The sequence below is a fragment of the Vicia villosa genome, unplaced genomic scaffold (genome assembly GCF_029867415.1).
Source record: "Vicia villosa cultivar HV-30 ecotype Madison, WI unplaced genomic scaffold, Vvil1.0 ctg.000351F_1_1, whole genome shotgun sequence".
NCBI lineage: Eukaryota > Viridiplantae > Streptophyta > Magnoliopsida > Fabales > Fabaceae > Vicia > Vicia villosa.
In genome coordinates this window covers 697,274-719,972 of record NW_026705157.1, presented here as the reverse complement: position 1 = coordinate 719,972, position 22,699 = coordinate 697,274, and the positions used below count along the sequence as shown (strand labels likewise).

The 22,699-nt window shown below is 31.8% G+C and overlaps 2 protein-coding genes across 2 annotated transcripts; both read right to left on the bottom strand.

Annotated features, from left to right (window-relative positions):
• Positions 1–85: 85 nt before the first annotated feature.
• Positions 86–3,148, bottom strand: LOC131627192 (cyclic dof factor 1-like). The gene is made up of 2 exons (XM_058898032.1): positions 2,884–3,148; positions 86–1,874 (listed from the first exon to the last, which is right to left on the bottom strand). The coding sequence occupies exons 1-2, from the start codon at positions 3,016–3,018 to the stop codon at positions 696–698; spliced, it is 1,314 nt and encodes a 437-aa protein (XP_058754015.1). The 5' UTR covers positions 3,019–3,148; the 3' UTR covers positions 86–695.
• A 7,345-nt stretch (positions 3,149–10,493) lies between these two features.
• Positions 10,494–11,402, bottom strand: LOC131627177 (uncharacterized). Its single transcript, XM_058898010.1, has one exon. It carries the CDS (start codon positions 11,400–11,402, stop codon positions 10,494–10,496), a length of 909 nt encoding a protein of 302 aa, XP_058753993.1.
• Positions 11,403–22,699: the final 11,297 nt, after the last annotated feature.

Sequence of the window (22,699 nt, the reverse complement as noted above, 5' to 3'; positions counted from 1 at the left end):
TAAAATATGTGGAGTCAAAAGTTTGTTTACAAGCGGAAGACAACTCTCGCCTTACAATACGATTTTATATGGTTGAGTTTGGCCAACCGAGGTTGAAAATTATGTTTATGAAGTTTCATGACGGTCAGAAAAAATTGCAAAATCTTAACAGCTAATATAACAAAACAGACAAGAAAAAGAAATTTGCGACAGGAATAAGCCAGAGCATTTTGCTTTATGCTATAACTAACTCGAGAATCAGCACGATACAAAAACGAAAACAAGTGAAATGCATACAAAAACGAATGATACGCGCGAACTCGAAAGTTAGAATTGAATGGATGGTGAAACAAATGAAGATTACATGGAACTAAGAAACATCTCAAAGTAGTTACTATCAGGATTGCTTCAGATTGGAAGCCTAAATATCATACCTCAAAGTAAAGATTCATCAACTTTCATGAGTTTCTTTCTTTATTGCAATGAAATTGATGTGAAAACTAACAAGTCTAGTTTTATCATGGAGCAATTGCTGTCACAAAACTGAAATTCTAACAGATCAGAGAACATATGACCCTAAAATTCCTCTGCTATTCTTATTATGGCTATCTTCTAAAACTTCAATTACATGGAATTAGCCAAAGACAACAATGAAACTCAGAGAAATTCTTAATGCCTCATCTAAAAATAAATGCTACCAAGACTGAGTTAGGATATTAAATGCTTTCTTGAAAAGTTCCGGACCGAGAGAAAGCAGCAGGGTTAGCTCTTAGAATTTGATTATCGTCTGAATCTCGAGAACTTGCACTTGACTTAGGTTCAAATGATTTAAAAACACCTCCTTTCATAATAGGTTTGTTCTGTTGAGATTTTGTTCTCAAAGTTGACCATATAGAACTCTTCGCAGCCTCTTCTGGATTATTGATTCGGATAGTTTTAGGCACCCAAATATTGTGTTTCGTCGTATCTTCTGCTTGTGTACTTCCATCTCTCCAATGTTTTCCTAAAGTTGGTGACCTATTACCGGAACACGTGCCACTACTAACCGAAGATGAAGGTGATTGAATGCCATCCATTTGGCCAACCCAATTTGGCATACAACCCCAATATGATGAAGGTGGCATCGGTATTTCTACTGCCATCATGGGTGCAGGACTGGAGGTTATGTTATCTGGCTGAAACGGCGTAGGATTCCAACATGGATAAGTCCATGGAGGAGCAGAATAATAATGAAGTGAATGCAAAGGAATTAAGCCATTGTATTGTGGTGTCAAACCAACATGCTCTATTCCATTTTCAGAATGCTCCTTCTCGCCGGAATTAGCCGCTGTTGCAGAAAAGTTAGAAGGGTCTTCAATATCGTCTTTGACAGTAGAAGAGTCCGTTTCAATTTTTCTACGGCTCTTGAGATTTAACACAGTTTCTAGTGATTCGCTAAGAGGAACTTCTTCCATGTGACTAGCAGGGTTGGAATCTGTGTGTATGACAGGAACGTTCTGCAAAGGCAAATGCTTATTTCTACGCTTACCGGCTCCAATAGGAACGTTCCGAATTGCTCCCCCAGCTGTCCAATACCTATGACAATTTTTGCAGAAATGCCTTGGTTGGTTAACATTGTAATTGTTGAAATAGCAAAACTTTGTCTCCAAACTATTGCAGCGAGGACATGGAAGAACCTTGTCTGGCTTCTTGAAAGCTTTCCCTTGATTGTCAATATCTCTTTTGGCAGTCTTCTGTTCATAAGTACTATGAACTAATTCCGTCCCCGGTTTTGAAGTGCCGGTTTCGTACATGTTTGGAATAGCATTAGCATCATCTCGTGGATAAGCTTGATTGCAAGAAACTTCATTCAAAGAAACACTAACATCAGCATTAGTCGATTCCTCAAGTCCATTCTGCAAATGAGTATCAAACTGTGTCAGCTAGCATACATTGAGCCGATTCGACAACTTGCATTGTAAACAAAAGTTATAACTCATACATATAATACAAAGGGTGGCACAAAATTTGCATTTTTCCGGTGTTGTCAATCATGAATCGCGGAAAATGGAAACTTATTCCAATTCTATTATGCAATAGTGTAATAACACGGCTATTTGACAATATTTTGTATAAAATAACATATCGTGGAACAATTTTGATTTGTTCGAATTCTGCTATCCTATTGCACCGCTCTTTAACAATATTGATTTCTACACACAAAATATCCATGAAATACCTACAAATTATGAAGCACGGATGCTGAAAAGACGACCCTCACACTGACATGTCGACACCGATAATAATTTGAAGAAATGAATAAATTAAACATAATCACATGTGTCGGTGTCGATTTCGGACACCGACACTGACGCATAAAACCATTTTTCAAAGGTGTCCATGTCAAACAGCCTACAACAGATTAAACACATACCAATATCTCTTTCTTTTGCTCCAGTAAAACTAATCAAACAGTACATTAAAGAATTGAACACTAAGAATCAATTTGACCTAAAACTTCTAACATAACAAAATATATTAAAAAAAAGGTCCTATTTCACAAAATCTATTCCATTGTTACAGTTGATAGAACACATATTTCCATGCTAATTAAAAATTATTGGTTAAACATTTAGGTCCAACTTAAAATTAAAATCAGATTCAAACACACTTAATTCAAATTAAACCCTACATCACAATTCCTATAGTAACACACTCAAGTCTGCAACCAAATTATCAAAAAAATTCAGATGCATAGAGCATAAATATGAATATTATACAACTAAGTATACATAAATTTGAACTATATATGAATAATAAAAAATGAAATAATGGGTTTTGATATTTGAGATTAAAAATGCAAACTTTAGCATTAAGAAAGCAAAAAAGGTGCAAGAAGATGTAAAGGAAAAAGAAAGGCAAGACCATGATGTAGATGGGTTGTTGATGTTGTTGTGGAAGAGAGTGAATCTGAGAGGAGAAAGAGTGTGAATCTGTGGTAATGGGAATATGAATATGAATATCACTTCCAAAAAGCTTGATTGAAGGATCTTGGAACATGCCTCAAATGGAAGTTTGTTTGTTGTTAGTTGGATAGAAAAAGAGTGAGAGAGAAAGGAAAAAAGGGCACAAAAAAGTGACTAAAAGAAGAAAAGATGGCAAAACAAAGAAAGAAACCCAAAATCATAGAAATGACAAATAAACTGTTTATTTGCCATAACAAGAATCAACATACTTTTTTTGTTATTTTCTTTTTTTTTTGTATATTATTATATTATTTTCTTATGCTACATCATTTTCTATTATTATTTTTGTATATATATGATATATAACAAAGTCAAATGAAATTAACTATTATAATTGTAGAGTAAAATAATCAAATTGTTTAATAAAATAGTAAAGCAACAAGACAGTTCATTTTTATTTCAATTTACTTATTGACTTTGAATTTTTATGCCTAAACTGGTATCTCTGGATATGATATGGATTAATCTTATGAATTGGATAAAACACAATAGATGATAAAAACAATATTCAGGTTTATTGGTTTTGAATTTGAATCCAATTCTACAATATTTTTTCTTTCATAAAAATATTTTAAGGGTGTCAGTTAAACCAATTTAATTGATAGTTGTGCAGAGATATTAAATGTAAAAACGTGAGTTCGAACCCACGATATTTCACTTGTTCACCTTTAAAGGAAAATAGAGACTTTGATGATAAACCATCCTAAGTTGTCTTCCGCTAATTTAGTTTGTTACAATAAGAAATCAAAGAAATTTACTCAGATAAAAGCTCAATAGTAACTGATCCTTAAATTCTTTCTTGGCTATTTTTTTTTCTTTTTTTTTTAAATGGACTCAGATAAAAGTTTCAAATCTTGGTCATCGACTTGATCTTGATTCCAATACCTTTAATATTTTAGAATTTTTAATCTTCAATTTTGCAATAATTTCTTCAAAATACTATTTGGAAGACTTGAGCAAATGGTTGATGGAAGCAAGAAATTTCCAATTTCGGAGAAGACAATTATTTTTCTTCTATGAAATTTCACTGCAAGGATTTCACACCACATCCATAAAATTGAGACAATTCACTTAACACATAATATCAAATTATTTTAATTTCTCGCAACACAATATCTCATTCATTAGGTCGATCACTCTTTCAGGACCGACCCAACACATACGAAGGCCCGAGATAAATGATAAAATATGATCTTTAAAAAAATATAATACAAATATCTTGTAGAGGGATTCAAATGGACGACCTTCTACACGGTAAAAATCACATTAACCACCAGGCTACAGGTTAAATATTACTTATTTTCATAAACATAGTGATATGTTATCTATTTCATTATATTTCTAAAAAGTTCAACACAAAATTGGGGGCTCTAATTATTTGAAACCATGTGTTATGAGTCTCCTTGCATAGGCACAAGATTGGCCTTGTATTCTTTATGCATAAGCCTTTAGTTTTTGAGAGAGATGATAAATTTTTCTAAAAAAAAAAATCACTCCATTAATTTTGATTTGTTAAATGAAATAAATGATAGTAAAGTATTTTATATGTGCTTGAGAAATAGCATAAAATCAGTATAAAAAATTATAAGTGATTCGAGTCAACGATGTCCAATGAATCGAATCAAGTGGTAAAAAAAACTTAAATCTTCAAGCTAGCATTTGAGTCATGTAATAAGTCACGTGAGTCGATTCATAAAAACCATGACCCGGGCTACGTTTTGAGAACTAAAAACAAAATAGAAAAATCTCAGTCATGAATCGATTCATGACTATATGTAAATCGAATCACTTATAATTTCTTCCTTAATCAAATATCCACCCTTTCTTCTCTAATTTCTCACTTAATTACTCATAAACAACTCTAAATGACAACAAATGCTTCTAAAAATTATATGATGACATAGTGTCATCAGGCGACTTGTCCCTAGGATTTGAAACTCCATATGTTTAAAATATTATTATAGTTAAGTTATTTATTTTCAGAGGGGGCATGTTGCCCACTATGTAAGAATCTCTGAATGTTTATGAGCATGAAAAATATTTTTGCTTTACTATTAGGGATGTTGGACTTCCACAGGAGGTGCCTTGGTGCCTCTTAAGAAGATACACGAACACTGTACTTCCACAAGATTATTACCACCTTTTTAGGTAAAAAAAAAATTTGAACTTCCACAAGAAGATCCTTACTGCCTCTTGATGCAGTAAAAGTAATATGGACTTCCACAAGAAGATTCTTTCTTCCTCCCAAGGTAATACGAGTATGATGGACTTCCATTGGAAAATCCTTGCCACCCTTAAAGGAAGTACGAGTGACTTATATGCATGGAGATAACCAACATCTAAAATCATTGTATGGGGGACTTAAGGTATTATCAAATAGGCTCATCTAAACACCTTGCCTGATGGACTTAGAGTCTCATCAAACAGACTCATATAAACACCTCTCTTGAGAGACTTAAAGTCTCATCAAACAGGGTCATCTAAACGCCTCGCATGGGGGACTTAGGGTCTTATCAAGCAGTCTCATCTAAACTTCTCGCTTGAGGGACTTAGAGACTCATCAGACAGTCTCATTTAAATGCCTCGGTTGAGGGACTTAAAATCTCATCAAACAAACTCATATAAACGTGTCACCTTAGGGACTTAGATTCTCATTAGACAGGCTCATCTAAACGCCTCACTTTAGGGACTTAGTCTATCATTATAAATGATCATCTAAATGCCTCACTTGGGGGACTTAAAGTCTCATCAGACATGCTCATCTAAACATCTTTCCTGGAAGACTTAGAATCTCCTCTCACGGGTTCATCTTGAAGTTTCGCCTAAGGAACTCGAATGAAGTTTGATCCGAGAGACTCAACTTAAAGTCTCTCCCGAGAGATCCGATCAAAGTTTTATCCCAGATACTCAAGTCTTAATGCATCACCTGAGTAACAAGAACTTCTTGCATATGCAATTATAGCTCTTGTACACATCATTGTCCATGTTTACCCTTAAGGCAAGCCACCTACCGCATAGGGTTTATGCTTAGGCAAAATATGTTAGGGCGGGCGCCTGATGAAGATAGGTCACGTGTCGCTCCATTTGTGGGCCATTACAAATATATAACTACAAAAGTCAACTAAAGAATTGTCTTAAACATCATTAAGAACATCATTTGAAGAAGAATCATTTAAAAGATCACATTAAACATCATTAGAAGCATCATCTAGAAAATCAGATATAACATCGTTTAGGGAATCATATGAAATATCATCAAAAGAATCATCTGAAGAATCATATCAAGCATCATTCGTAAGATCATTAGAAGCATCATCTATAAAATCATATGAAGAGATAAATGTATGTTTTAAAACTACATGCAAAGAATATGATGAGGTAACCGCTCTTTCAAATAATAAAATATATGCTTTAAATTTAAGATTGTGTAAAGAAAATGAAGAGAAATAAGAATGCACGACTTATGGTTTAAAGTAGAGAACAGTGTGTAAAAATAAAGGTTTTAGAAACTATATGAATTAAGGCGATTAGGCCCTTTTTCAAATCATTTTCCCTAACATTGTTTGGTAATTCTGTTTGAAAAAATATTTTCTTTCCTAATTATCACATTTGTTTTAAAAAATAGTTATGCATAATTACTCTTCATGTAATTCTACCTTTCAAATACGGCCTCATAATGTCTCAGGTTAATTTGCAATCAGCGAACGTCAACACCTTTATCCGAAAAAAAGTTTTAAATCCTCAATTAATTGACTTAGATAAACACCTATGCCATTTCCATGTTGCCTTGGTACAAAAATCATTATGCTTAACATCATATACTTGCACTTCATACTAAACCAAGGAGATATATTATAAATTGTGAGAAGAACAGCCCACGAAGAATGGTTAATGTAACCCCCTATTTCCCCAACATTTAATTATAATTAAATTAGATATTTTTCACAAACATTTGCACATAAGATGTTACACCTCTAGAAACACACACAATCGTTGATCATGTAACACTTAATTTAAACAAACATGCAGCAAAATACTTTAATGCATACGTTTATACTTATGATGTTTATACAACATCCAACACATCTGATATGTATTTGGGATGTATATACAACATCCAACTCATTTGGTATATTTGCAACGAAATCATAATTAAAACATATCAATTTAAAATCTCATAATAGTTTTCATAAAAAAATCAAAAGCACAACTTATGGTGAACAAGATTATTACATGGTGAACAAGTTTATTACATGCAGAACTTTCTTTTTCACTTTAAGAGGACAAGGTTTGAACCCCTCGCTATAAAAATATTAAGTAATTTATAAAAAATCAATCTTTTAAAATAATTGTTCTAATCTGGGCCGACCAGACCCAATAGCAAGCAAGCACAATCCAGGGCCCAAGTCCAAGTGAGCATGCGCTCTCCAGTGACCGTTGGAGTTTCAGCCCCACGTACTCCACGAAGAGCACGTGGTCATCTAGTAGAGGGAAATCCGGTCAAACTCCTCTACGAACCCTACAGGCGGTTCAACCAGGACGTGAATCACTTGCTGACTCTGCCCTACGATCCAGCCTAAAATATGGAAATCTTGGCCCCGCGCTGGGGGATATAAATACCCTCTTTCACTAGAGGGTTAGGTAAATCATTCATTCTAACCTAATATTTGTACTTGCATCTCCCTTGCTCGTATTCTCACTTTGACATCGGAGTACCTTGGAGGTACACTCCTCCATTCACTCGAATCCCAACAGTTAAAGACCATTGACGAACTAGTCTGATCAGGTACGATCAATAATAAAATATAATTAAAATGTTTTTTTATTAAAAATAAATAATTTAAAATTTTAATATAATTTAATAATGCCAGATAATCTCTATCAACTTATCAATTCAATTGTTATGTCATAGAAAATAATAACAAATAAAGTGGAAATTAATATCTCAAAAAAAATTAAAATAAAGGAACTAATAAAATGGATTTTAAAATAGAAAGATTAAAACTTAAAAAAAAAAAGAGAACCAAATTGTAATTAATCTATAAAATTTAATAATAAATCATTAATTATACTATTTATAATACAAGAAAAGTTATTGTTCTGAAAATCACAAAAATATTTTTTTGATATCTTAGTCTAAATTATTAATTTGGGGGCAAAAAATATCTTTTGTTACTTTTTTCCAAATCACTTTTCACTTTTCACTTTTTCACTTTTCACTTTTTCACTTTTTCACTTTTTCTCTTTTCACTTTTTATTATTTTATTATTATTATTATTATTATTATTATTATTATTATTATTATTATTATTATTATTATTATTATTTCTAATAAATTATTAATCAAAATATTTCAATAAATTATTTTTTAATAAAAAGATTATTATGATCATTTTAAATGATTATTAGTTTACATTTAAAATAGTATTTGATTTTTAAAAATTAACTTTAGTAATTTGAATATTAATAACGAACAAAAATAATTTGAAATAATTTTTATTTTAAGACATAATATTTTTTAAGAAAATAATAATAGTTTTAGTTTTAAAAAAAATATTTCAATTAAAATGAATTTAAAAATATACTTGAAAATATGTGTTATTGGATAAAATATAAAGATGTGTGTCACTTATCATTAACTTTAATTTATATGATTCAAAATATTATTATATTAATATATGTCATTAATGAAGCTTTATACAACTAAAATAATGTTTGCAAAATTAAATATTAAAAAATTTATTTGTTATTGATGTCATTTCACAAATATATGTTATCAATGTAAATAGTACTATTATTTATAGTCAAATTTTGTTAGTATCAAATTCTATTGATTCAGATATTTTTGTAAATGATACCTAAATAAAAATAATATTTGTATACGGGAAGAAAACTATTATTGATCTAAATATTTTTTATATACGAAAAATGGTATTTATGATCCAAAGAAATTTTATTCAAAAAAGGTATACGGGAAAAACTATTATTGATCTAAATATTTTTATGTAAACGATACCTAAATATGAATAATATTTGTATATGAGAAAAATCTACTAATGATCTAAATATTTTTATATATGAAAAATGGTATTTATGATCGAAAAATATTTTATTCAAAAAAGATATACGGGAAAAAAACTATTATTGATATAAATATTTTTATATATGAAAATTTACATTTGATTCAGATATTTTTCTAAATGATATCTAAACATAAATAATATTTGTATATGGGAAGAATCTATTAATGATCTAAATATTGTTATATATGAAAAATGGTATTTGTGATCCAAAAAAATTTGATTCAAAAATGGTATACGGGAAAAAATCTATTATTAATTTAAATATTTTTATATACGAAAATTTACTATTGGTCCAGATATTTTTCTAAATGATACATAAACATAAATAATATTTGTATACGGAAAAAAATTTATTATTGATCTAAATATTTTTATATACGGAAAATGGTATTCATGATCTAAAAATTTTGTTCAAATTTTATTTTTGATTTAATATAAATATATTATTTAAACAAATATTTAAACAAATGAGTGTACCAAATCAAAACCCTTATATATGCATGGATTTGTTACGAGTTGAATTAATGATCAATCAATTCTATCAATAATTTAACAATTCAATATTTTGATTGGTATTCATTAGAATTTTAAAACATTGGTATGTAAACCAACCAATGTCCTAATGTTTTGATCGATGAGTATATCTACATATGATTTTGTTCTTTACTCATCCCACATCATATGTAGATATACTCCTAAGACATAAAGAAAAATAATGACTAATTATAAACTAGGCACCACAAAATATAAAGAAAAGAAAGACACTTTGTGTTTGTTGTACCAAAACAAAAGAAAACAAAATAAAGACACTTTGTGCTCCTTTTGGAGAATCCACTTGTGAATTGTTGGTACTCACGTGTGTGACTGACATTTATGGTGCTTCAAAAAAGTCATACTGACCATTGTCAGGTGACATATAAGAACAACGGTTACTTGTCATACCCAATTTATTCAGTGGAGTCTAATATTGTTAGACCATTTACAATGGTTGAAAAACTCAACACCCACTTTTCAACTCCCAACACTCCACATCATTTTCTCTTTCTTCCACCTAATAACTCAACACTCATTCAACTTTTACCCTCTCCAATGGTTTTTCATTCAACACCCTACCCCACCACTTTTTATTTTCATATTCTTATTTAAATTTTATTTTTATTTTTATGATTACATAAAATTATAATTATCGATTAAAATTAAATTAAAATAATAAATACTTAATAATTTATTTTTTAATTTTTTGTAATAAAAACAAAATTTATTTAAATAATTGGATACGATACAAATCATCTTAAATTAATTTAAAATACAACACACAATTAACGTAATTAGTACGTTAGAAATAATTTAAAATGCAATACAACACACAAGTAACGTAATTAGTACGATACAAATAATTTAAAATGCAATACAACACACAAATAATTCAATCACGGAACATTCCAAACTTTGTCCATATGTGCTTCACTAGATCGGCTTGCAATTCTTGATGAACATTTGGATCACGGAACTCTGATCTAGCACGCACATGATTTGCAAAAGCGGGTAACACCTCGGTCGAGTATGGTTGTGGTGCACTAGATCCACTTTCCCCAGATTGCTCAAAATCGGTCCAACGTTGAGAATATGAATCTCGTTCATCCTCAACAATCATATTATGTAATATGATGCATGACCTCATGATGATACCCAAATCAGCTATGTCCCACAAGCGAGCTGGTTCACGGATGATTTTAAATCGAGCTTGGAGCACTCCAAATGCACGTTCGATGTCCTTCCGACATCCCTCCTGAAATTTTGCAAATAATTTATCGGGTTCACTTTGAGGAAGTCTAATCGATTTGACGAAAGTTGGATAAGAAGGGTAGATACCATCAGCTAGATAGTATGCCATATTATATGGACGTTGATTCACAAAGAAATTCACACTTGGAGACACTGGTGACCGGTCTAGAACGTTTATATCGTTCAACGTTCCCGGACATCCAAAAAAGGCATGCCAGATCCATAGGTCATGAGATGCAACTGCTTCAAGAATAACTGTGGTGGTTCCCTTATCCCCTCTAGTAAATTGTCCTTCCCATGCTTTAGGACAATTTTTCCACTCCCAGTGCATGCAGTCAATACTCCCAATCATCCCTGGGAACCCCCGCATTTCACTAACATGCAGTATTCTTTGCAGGTCATCTTGGGTTGGTGCTCTCAAATACACTTGCTCGTACAAGCGTATGATTCCTTTACAGAATCTACGTAAGCACTCCAATGCTGTAGTACCTCCTATTTTGATGTACTCATCGACCGCATCTGCTGCAACACCATATGCTAACATTCGCATTGCTGTGGTACATTTTGCTAAGGGTGATATACCTTCTTTATTGGCTGCATCAACTCGCTGGGTGAAGTAGTTATCACTACTTGAAAGGTCCCCAACGATTTGAAGGAAAACATTTTTTTCATCCGGTACCGACGACGAAACATTGCATCGTCATATGTAGGCTCATTGGCAAAGTAGTCGTCAATTAGTCTTTGGTTTGCCGCAATATTGAAACAACAATAATTAAAGCAAACACTACACTGACAAATACTTCATTGAAATTAATTATCAAACAGTTCTGCCTCCAACTTTTTCAACAGCTGGTTCTTCCGGTCATCTAGATGCTCTTCGGAAGTTAGCTTTAGATACATCTTCATTTTCTTGGTTTTAGTCTTTTCCAAGGCTATATTGTTAGCCTGCTGTTGCATCAAGGCTATGTTGTCCAATCGTTCAAGCTCTTTCGTCTTGAATTCTTTGTATTCAGCCCATTCTTTGTCCACCACCTCCGAGGCATATTCCTTGCTTTTCTTTTTACCCTTTTTTTTAGCTGCCTCCCTTCCTATAGGACGAGCATTGGATTCTACAGTGTTTGAGCCACATGCATCACTCTCGCGAGATCTCTTAGATCCACTACTTCCTGAGCCAATATTTCCTCCTACTTGACTAACATAACGTGGTTGATCACGGAGAGCGTGCCATTCTTCCATTAAAGTGAATCTAACATTCTTCCCACATGCATATAATTCCTGCGCTTTTGCCAAAACATCATTCTCCGACCAACCACTTCCTTGCATACGCTTAGCGCCATCATAAGCGCCAATCCATTTACCCAACACTTTGTTCATATAATTAAAACGGTTTCGGCATGCAGGTCCATCACGCGGAGGATCGAATGAGCAATGCTCATTACAATACTCAGCAATTTTACCCCAATATGTTTCACCTTCCTGGTTTCTCCCGACAACACTGCTTGTTCCAAATTTAATCCACCCACTAATTAGCACCAAATTTTGTTCAGTGTTCCATGCTGGTTGCTGAGTTTTCCTGCTCTTAGGAGTTGAATCCTCTGAATTTGGAGCGACTTCATTAGAAACTATCATGCCACCAATAGTTAGTTGTGTTGAAAACTCGGGAAATTCAGGTACACCACCACTTGGAAAATTTGCATTCGCCATTGTCACATAACCATTAAACGGGGGTGTTTGAGATGGATTTCTCGGTATAGATCCATAATATGGTTGAAAGTTTGGAACAGAGGATGACTGGTTGAAATTTGGTGGAAAACCAAAACTAGGTATGTTTTGAGGATGTTGGTTGGAAAATTGATTTGGATTTTGATAATAGTTGGGATTTTGATAATTGTTGGGATTTTGAAAATTGTTGGGATTTTGGTTAAATGGAAAATTAGCAGAATTTTGAGTGTTAAAATGATTATTGGGATCCATTTCACTAAAAAAAGACACTTAACTTAAAAAAAAAAACACTAATAGAAAGATAATAATAGAGAAAGATAGTGAAAAACTTGGTTTTTTTTCTGTGTCCAAATCAAATGAACCAAGTCTCTATTTATAGAGAAAAAAAAATCATGAATTTTGGTATAAAAAAAAATTAATTTGCAGCGAAATAATTGAGTTCAAAGTATTAAATGGATAAAAATCTGGCCAGCCAATCAGAAAGAGCCACGTGGCTGCACTTATCTCCTTTCCCATTCTCTCTCCGCGTGCATGATGTATCCCACTCTCACTCCAGCGCGTGGCCCACACGCGCCAGCTTTGCTCCATTCACACGCTGCCACGTCAGCTTCTGGGACAGATTACTTGGTGTTGAGTTTTCTCAACATCTCTCTCCTCCAACACACACTTAACACCCATTTACACACACCATTGCATGTCATTTTCCCATGTTGACTTGAATTCAACTCACCATTGTAAATGGTCTTATCTGCATTACTGGTATTTTTTTTTATAAGGTCTCATATACAAAAAAAACAAAAAAAGATGATTGTAAAATATAAGATGGACCAAGAAAGAAAAAAAAAGAGAATTTAAAGAAAGATAAACTTTCTCTGTTTTTTATAAAGTCATTCTTAATATCTAGGAGAATGATATTCAAAATGGGTAAAAAAATGAAAGTAGAATTAGTAAATGGACATGTTTATCCCTCAAAAGTTGGTAAAAAAATAGACATAGCTGAAAATGCGAATTTAAAATTTTAGTCTGTCAAAAAAAAAAAGAACAACGCGTGAAATATGTGGCCACTACAATTTTAAATCTTACAAATGCAAAAAATTATATTGAATGTACATATTTACAAAATTAGTACGCAAATAAAAATAGAGTAAAACAGAACAGACACATTAGATAATACCGACATAAAATTTTAAACTATTTTAAAAAAATGCAGATAAAACAATTATGCTAGACGATCTAGACCTATTTTGCCACCTCTAATAAAAGTGAGTCTAAATTAAGAAAAAATATACACAATAATTTTCTTCTCTAAAAAATGAAGTAATGAAAAAGTACATTTTTACAAAAAAAAAATTAAAAATTATGTTTGTCCAATTCTTCCACCTATTCCTTAATTACTAAGACACCAATAAAAATTTAGAGAAAGCTTGAAGTAAGATGGTGGAATCCGTTTCTTTCCTTTTGAATGTAATTGCCTTTTCTATAAATAATAAATTTAAATACTCTTTCCCACTAGACATCCCTCCTCCACTTGGTCTCTCTCTCCTGCCCCACAACTAACTTCCTTTTCATCTAAATCGCCATCATCATTGTTTGTCAATCTCAACTCACACTTATATCAAAGACAACATATTCCTCTCATTTACTAACCCAATTTGAATTTAGAAATTAAACTTGTCACTAGAAGCCAACATGGTGTCTTTAAACTCAACCCCACATGTTACAAAACCCCCTTCCTCGCAATCTAATGTCTTTCCCTAAAGACTCAAATCAAAAACTAGCTATCAATGAAAAATATAATGCTCTACATTGGAATTTATGTTGGTGTGGATTGTGGAAACACCTTCAGCCTGGTTGTTAAATCTGCAACCATTCAAATTGTGCTCAATCTTGCTCTTTCTAAAGCATGACTTATTCATTAATTGAATGTTAAAAATGTTCTCCTACACGGCGAACTTAAAGAAAGAGTCTATATGTATCAATCGTTGAATTTCACGAATTTGACTCACTCATATTATGTTTATCTTATGTGCAAATCAATGTATGGCCTCAAGCAAGTTCTAGAGCTTGGTATAATTGATTTGAAGATTATATTTCATATAGAGAATTTCTTTATCCACCTCCCTATTTTCTTGGTCACTTCTGGTGGAAAACTCAAAATACCCTCACTTCGAAAATGCATTTTCGAAACGCTTTTTTTTTTTTCAAAATTTGTCTTATTTCGGAAATGCACTTCCGAAAACACGAAAAAAAGGTATTTTCGGAGATGCATTCCCGAAAACACCCCTTTTGGGTTTTCGGATATGCATTTCCGAAAACACATTTTTTTTTGGGAGAGGGGTGTCTTCGGAGATGCAGAAATATTCCAAGACCAAATTGGTCTTGGAATGTTTCGGATATACACTTCCGAAAGAATTCAGTAATTATTAAAAAATTAAAATCAAGGTGAATCAATACAATTAGTAGGTATAAAATCAAGGTGAATCAATAAAATGAAGGTGAATCAATAAAATCAAGGTGAATCAAAATTCCCTAAACAATTTTAAAGTTAAAAATTATTTTACTAACTTATATAAATCAAAAACATTTTAATTTCATAAGTAAATTTTGAATTATATAGAATTAAATATAAAATTTATTCAATACATAAAATTAAGAAAAAATCTTTTTTTAATTTTTTTAAACTAAATAAAAAATTATAACTCATTTTTAATTATGAATCAGAATAGAAATATATAAATATATAATAATAATTATTAATTTTGTAAGTGAAATATATAAATATATAATATAAAAATATATAATAATTAATATATAATAATTAATATATAAATATATAAATATATAATAATTATTATAAATTAAAACACTCATTTTTTTTATTTTTATAATAATTATATAAATATATAAATATATTTATAATTAATATATAATAATTATTATATAAGTATATAAATATATAATAATTATTATAAATTAAAACACTCATTTTTTTTTATAATAATTATATAAATATATAAATATATTTATAATTAATATATAATAATTATTATATAAATATATAAATATATAAATATATAATAATTTTTATAAATATATAATAATTATAATTATTATATAATATATAAATTAAAACACTCATTTTTTTATTTTTTTTTGTAAATACATAATAATTATTATAAATATATAAATATATAAATAAAAAAATTATAACTCATTTTGTAAGTGAAATTATTTTAGTTTTTTTAATTAAAATTATTTTATATTTTAAAATATGAATCAGAATAGAAATATATAATAATTATTATTCATAACTCATAAATTATATCAAAATATATAATTATTATTGTTCATTACTCATAAATTATATCAAATTTATGATATATGAATTAATTAATATCCTAAAATTAATTTTTGGGATTTTTAGATTTTTTTTTTTGTTTTTTCGGAGATGCATCTCCGAATTAATCAAAATCCCAATTTTTGGGATTTTTTCGGAAATGCACTTCCGAAGTCTGAAAAAATTTAGAAAAAAAATATTTCGGAAATACATTTCCGAAGCAGGGGTAAAGTGGGGTTTTCGCTGGGGTGACCCCCATAGGGAGGTGGGTAAAAAAATTCTCTTCATATATTGGTTTCTTTCAAGGCAAATATAGAAACTCTATTTTTATCTACCAGAAAGACACTCATCTGACACATCGCCTACTATACGTCGATAACATCATTTTCACCACTTCTATTGATGATATTCGCAAATACATTATATCACTTCTCATCTATGAGTTTTTTATAGAAGGCTTCAAACTACTTAGTTATGTTTTGATACTCGACATGGTGATAGTTTATTCTTATCTCATAAAATTATATAAAAGAAATTATTGAACATGTTGGCATGTTCTTATGTAAGTCATTCCCTACCCAAAACTGAAGCTTAGCACTAAAACCAACACTTCACATGAGAATCTTTCTCTTTATCGTAATCTTGTAGGCACCCTACAATTTCTCACATTCACAAAGCCAAACATATCTTATGTGATGGAATACGTTTGTTTATTTATATATAATCTGATGGATGTTCACATACAGGCTCTCTTAAATGAATATTGCACTACATTAAAGACACTAGTTAATATGGACTACACCTTTATCCATCATATATAACATCTTTGATCTTTTAAACATACGTAGATTGGTGAGATTGCCTAGATACTAGGAGATCCATTCTAGTTATTACATGTTTATTTGTGATAATTTACTTTCGTAGTCCTTAAAACGCCAACCGCACTATCCCGCTCTAGTGTTATGGCTAAATACCATGGTGTTGCAATCGAGGTGTCTGAATCTTTTTTATTAATTAACTTACTTCTAGAGTTGCATTGCTTGATTCACAAAGGTGTCATGGTCTAGTGTGATAACATCAGTCTAGTGTGATAACATCAGTGCAATATATTTATTCGTTAATCTAGTTCAACATCCACGAACCAAACACATCGAGATGGAGATTCAATTTGTTTGGGAATAAGTAGTACGTGGTCAGGTTCGCGTCCTTCATGTCCTCTTGCATCATTAAATTGTAGCCATCTTCACCAAAGATTTTTTCTTTGTGCTCTTTCATAATAAATGAGACAGGGACAATCTTAGTGTAAGACATCCTCCCGCCGCTAAAACTACTGAATGTGATAGAATATATTTCTAGTATTATATTATTATTAATGTAAATATTATAAGTCTTTATAAATATATTATTAGTAGGGGTGGCAAAACGGATCCAGTCCGTTAGGAAATGTCTGTTTTGTCCGCATTTTAGTGAGTGCAGGGCAAGGGTTTAGGTCAGCACCCTCTAATGTGCCTGTCCCGCCCTATTTTTTGCTGGCTTTTGTGGCCACGAACATTTACATAAATTTTTTATTTTCAAGTTTAAAAGGTGCAGTGCCTGCGGTCCCGTCCCGCTTCGCCCTCACTTTTAATGCGGGGCGGGTCAAAATTTTAGGCCCGGGCGTTCAAGTATGTTCGCTCTACTCCGCCTATTTTATTTTACAGATTTTTATAGGACGGATCTAAACGGGACGAGTATTCTCATTTGTCACCCCTAATCATTAGATATATTTAGTCAATGGCCTAGACATTATGAACATTCTCGAGGCATGACTAGTATAATTTAATTTTACCAATTCATGTATATAAGACATTTGAATCCATAATTTAATAGTTATCGAATATATTTTTTACACTCCTTCTAGTTCTATTTATAAGAAAAAATTTACTTTTTAGATACATTGAATAAATAATGTATTTTGACAATATATTATACATATACATTAATTATTCAATATATATATATATATATATATATATATATATATATATATATATATATATATATATATATATATATATATATATATATATATAATTGATTTTTTTTCATAAATAGGATTGGAAGTAATTATATTCAATTGATGTTTTTGTAATATCGAGGACACAATATTAGAGATGTTAAGTAAGTTGAAATGTTCTGTCTTATGAGAGCAACATTATTGATGATAAGGATCTCAAAATTTCAAAAATAATAGATATTAAATTTTTAAAATTATATTGTAGAAAAAAATACCTAAAATTGAATTTTAAAAAAGTAATAAAAAGTTAATTTTGATCCTAATATAATACTAATAAAAAATGTATTTAAACTTTAACTTTGCTTAGTTACAATTCAATTGGAAATAATTTAATTTTATCTGATTTTGAAATTAATATCCATAAAATAAATGTAATGTTGAGATGGTAAAATGATAATTTTGTTTCATTAAATGACCTCAATTGAGAGTTAGGTAGAGATATTTAATTATTGATACGCAAGCTAGAATTTGTGAGATATAATTGCAAATGCACGAACACGAATTTGCAATATTTACTAATTTACTTTTAAGAAGTAAAATTTCGATCATTTATCTAATAGATAAAAAATTATTATTTTAATAAACATACTTTATATCATATAAAAAAAAAAGAAGTTAAGAATGCAATATATATATATAACACTATAAACAACTACTTTACACCTAATAAAAAAAGTGATGTATAGATGAACTTTTCTTTATCCGTGTAATCATCGATAAAAATGTAGTTAATTATATTGAGTAATTGATTGGTTGAATTTTTTAGGCTAAAAAAATTGAACTAATTAATTGTTTAATTAAATTATGTTGGTGCATAGCGAAATAAAATGAACAAGATGAAAATGGAAGAAGAGAGAGAAATACGGTTACAACAAACTTGTTAAGAAATAAACTTTATTCACAAAAAAGCATTATTGTATTACAAAACCCTAGTTACAAACTTGTTTAAATAGACAGAGTGAACTGCCACGTAGGCAAAAAAAAAACTATGTTTAATAGCTAAGCTAACAAACTAACTAACAACTCCAGAAGCAAACACCACTTTTGGAATAGTCACCTCATAAGCTTCTGCTTCTGACTAACAATGGTTTTGGATATGAATAAATTCTAACACCATCCCTTAATTCATATTCAGAAATTTACAACACCAATTTCATCCCTCAAATGGATTAAGTATTCAGTCTTGATAGCTTTCATCAGAATATCTGCAAGTTACTTCTGGGTGCTACAATGCACAACTTCTAGCACTCCATTCTGGACTTGATTCCTCAAAAAATGGAACTTTATGTCAATGTGCTTGCTTCTCTCATGCAGCATTGGGTTCTTAGCAAGACTTATGACAGATTTGTTATCAATCATCAACTTCATAGGCTTACTCATCTTGATCTTCAGATCATGCAACAAATTCAGTAACCACACAGCTTGACACGAACACAGAGCACCTGCAATGTATTCAACTTCACAAGTTGATAACACAAACACATGTTGCTTCTTGGAACACCAAGAAATGAGACTTCCCAGATATTTTAAAAAGTATCCAGAAGTACTTCTTCTGACAACTCTATCACCACACCAGTCAAAATCTGAATAGCACATCAGTTCTGACTCACTTTCAGATCCAGAAGGGAACAAAACTCCAAACTTCACAGTCCTCTTTATATACCTCAGAATCCTGACAGTAGCTTGGTAATGTGACCACTTTGGTTTGCTCATAAACCTACTCACCATTCCAATTGTGTAGCAAATGTCAGGTTTGGTATTATAGAGATATATCATCGAGCCTACCAATTATTTAAAAGTCGTAGCATATACATCATCACCCTCATCAGTAGAATCCAACTTGTGATTCGTCTCAACAGTTGTGACTGCATACTTGCAATTTGTCAGCTTGAATCTCTTCAGAAGCTCAAGCTCATACTTCAGTTGATGCAGAATGATATCCTTCTTGGAGTACAAAATCTCCATCCCTAGAAAATATACCATATTTTCCAAATCAATTGTCTCAAATTCATTCATCATCACCTTCTTGAACTTGACCATTTCATCAGAACAACTTTCAGTTAGCAATATGTCATCAACATAAAGACACACCATAATCATATTGCCTCCAAAAGTATGTTGAACATAAACTCCACATTCCATCTCACATTTCATAAACTCTGTGATTCTTTTTCATAAATCCAGGAGGTTGTGACACATAAACTTCTTCTTGTAATGGACCGTTCAGAAATGCAGATTTAACATCCAAATGTATCACAGACCGATTCCTATTAGCAGTTATAGCAATCACCAACCTGATTGTTTCATGTCTGGCTACAGGTGCAACCACTTCAAAGTAATCTAGCCCATGTTTCTGAACAAAACCTCTAGCTACTAACCCTGTTTTGTATTTCTCAATTGATCCATCTGGCTTCAACTTCACCTTTAAAATCTATATGACGCTGATGGCTTTCTTCTCCTTTGGAAGTTCAACCAACTCCCAAGTCTTGTTTCTTTCGATAGCCTCAAGTTCTTATTTTATGACCTTCATCCATACTTTCTTCTTGAGAGCTTCATTGATACTGACAGGTTCAGAGTCAACCATCATGGCACACTAAATAAATGTCGAACTCTGCAAACCTTATGGGTGTTTATCTCATTCTTTGTGGTCTCTGAACTTGTTTCGAATCTTCTACAAAACCTAGAACAGTGTCAGCTTCTAGGTCTCCTCCAGAAACACTTTGTTCAGAATTACCACCTACAGAAGAATGATTACTTCCAAAAGCATGATTACTTCCAGAAATTTGACCCCCAAAGTCTTGACCACCAGAATATGGACACCACTGGAATTTGGATCACCTTTAGAGTCTGGATAACTTCCAGAGTCTCCGTCAAATTCACCTTCCGAATCTCCTTCAGACGCTGATTCTCCTTCATAGTCAGACTCGACTTCAGCTTCAGAATCAAAATCATCTCCTGATTTCGAGTCATCTTCATAAACAACTTTCGAACTTCCTTCAAAAGCACCTCTAACACCAGAGGCTTGACCACCATATTTTGGATCATCATCAAAATCTAGATCAGTATCAGATTCACCTTCAGAATCAGAATCATCTTCTGACTTTGACTCGTCTTCAGAATCTTCAGATTCTGAACCATCTTCAGAAGTTTCCTCAGGTGTTAACATTACACTAGAGTTGGATTGAGACTTGCTCCAATCCCATGCTTTTGACTTCTTCACAATGATATCTCTGCTGACTTCATCTTCAGAAGCAGACTTGACTTCAGATTCAGGGTCAACTTCTGACTCATATTCAAAGTCTCCTTCAGAATCAGAAAACGTAAATCGCATAGGTTCCTCATCAAATTCATAAGTCATCAATAGCACAGGTTCATCATCAAATACTCATATGGCTGTGTTTGCTTCTTCTGATTTCCTTTCTTTATTCGACCAACAGTCCTTAGCAAAGTAGCCAAACCAATTACAACAGTAATACTGAACCATTCTCTTGTAAAGCGCAACTCTTTTCATTAGAGTATAAGGCTTCTGACTTCTGAGAACCACCGTGTCTTTTCTTGGCTTCTGACCAAGACTTCTTCTGGTCCTTCTTGACAAAAGAAGCTTTCAGAGCCTACTTTACCTCTCTTTTAGAGGTTCTCTCAGTCAAACGCAACTCTTGTGCTTCTAGACTACTTTGCAGCTCTTTAATTCTCATGGTTCTCAAATTCTTAGAATGTTCAATAGCTACAATAACGTAATCAAACTGAGGAGTAAGTGATCTCAGTACCTTCTCAATAATCACTTGTTCTAAGATTATTTCTCCACAACATTCCATCTCATTAGTGATCACAATCACTCTAGAGATGTACTTTGATCTCATCTCATTGTTCTTCATGTTGAGATTCGCTTACTGCTTACTTAAAGACTCAAGCTTCACCTTTTTCACTGATGAGTCATTGCCATAGCACCATACCAGTGTGTCCCACGCAGCCTTTGACGTCGTCGAATCAGAGATATTCTAAACACATTCGCATCCACACACTGATGGATGTAGAAGAATACTTTTTATCCTTCTTCTTTGTTTCTCTTTGCGTGTTTCTTTGTGTTTCCGTTGCATCCACAACAACTGATGTGTAGCCGTCGTAGACGAGATCAAGCACATCTTGAGCGCAAAACAATACAAACATCTGAATCATCCACCAAATTCTTTCCATCAAACACCTGAAGTTTCGTACTCAAACCACTGTTACCACCGTTCATCTTCGATATTATGCAAGAAATCACTCAGATCTCACCAAACACTCGTGTTTCCCAATCCCTCAAAATCAATAAATGTGATTTCGCTATGATTTCGATCGTAAATTCAACGCAAATTCAAGAATAATGAAATCAATCATACATGCCTTACATACATTTGCGGTTCCACTCTCGTGGATCTGAGCCAGAGCTATTGATATCAATTGTTGGTGCACAACGAAATAAAATGTACAAAGATGAATAATATGAAGATGGAAGAAGAGAGAGAGAAAGACGGTTACAACAAACTTGTTGAGAAAGAAATTGTATTCACAAAAGGCGTTATTGTATTACAAAACCCTAGCTACAAACTTGTTTAAATAGACAAATTAAATTGCCACGCAGGCGCAAAAAAAAACTATGCTTAATAGCTAAGCAACAAACAAACAAAACTCCAAAAGCTAAACACCACTTCTGGAACAGTCACCTCAGAAGCTTCTGCTTCTGACTAACAGT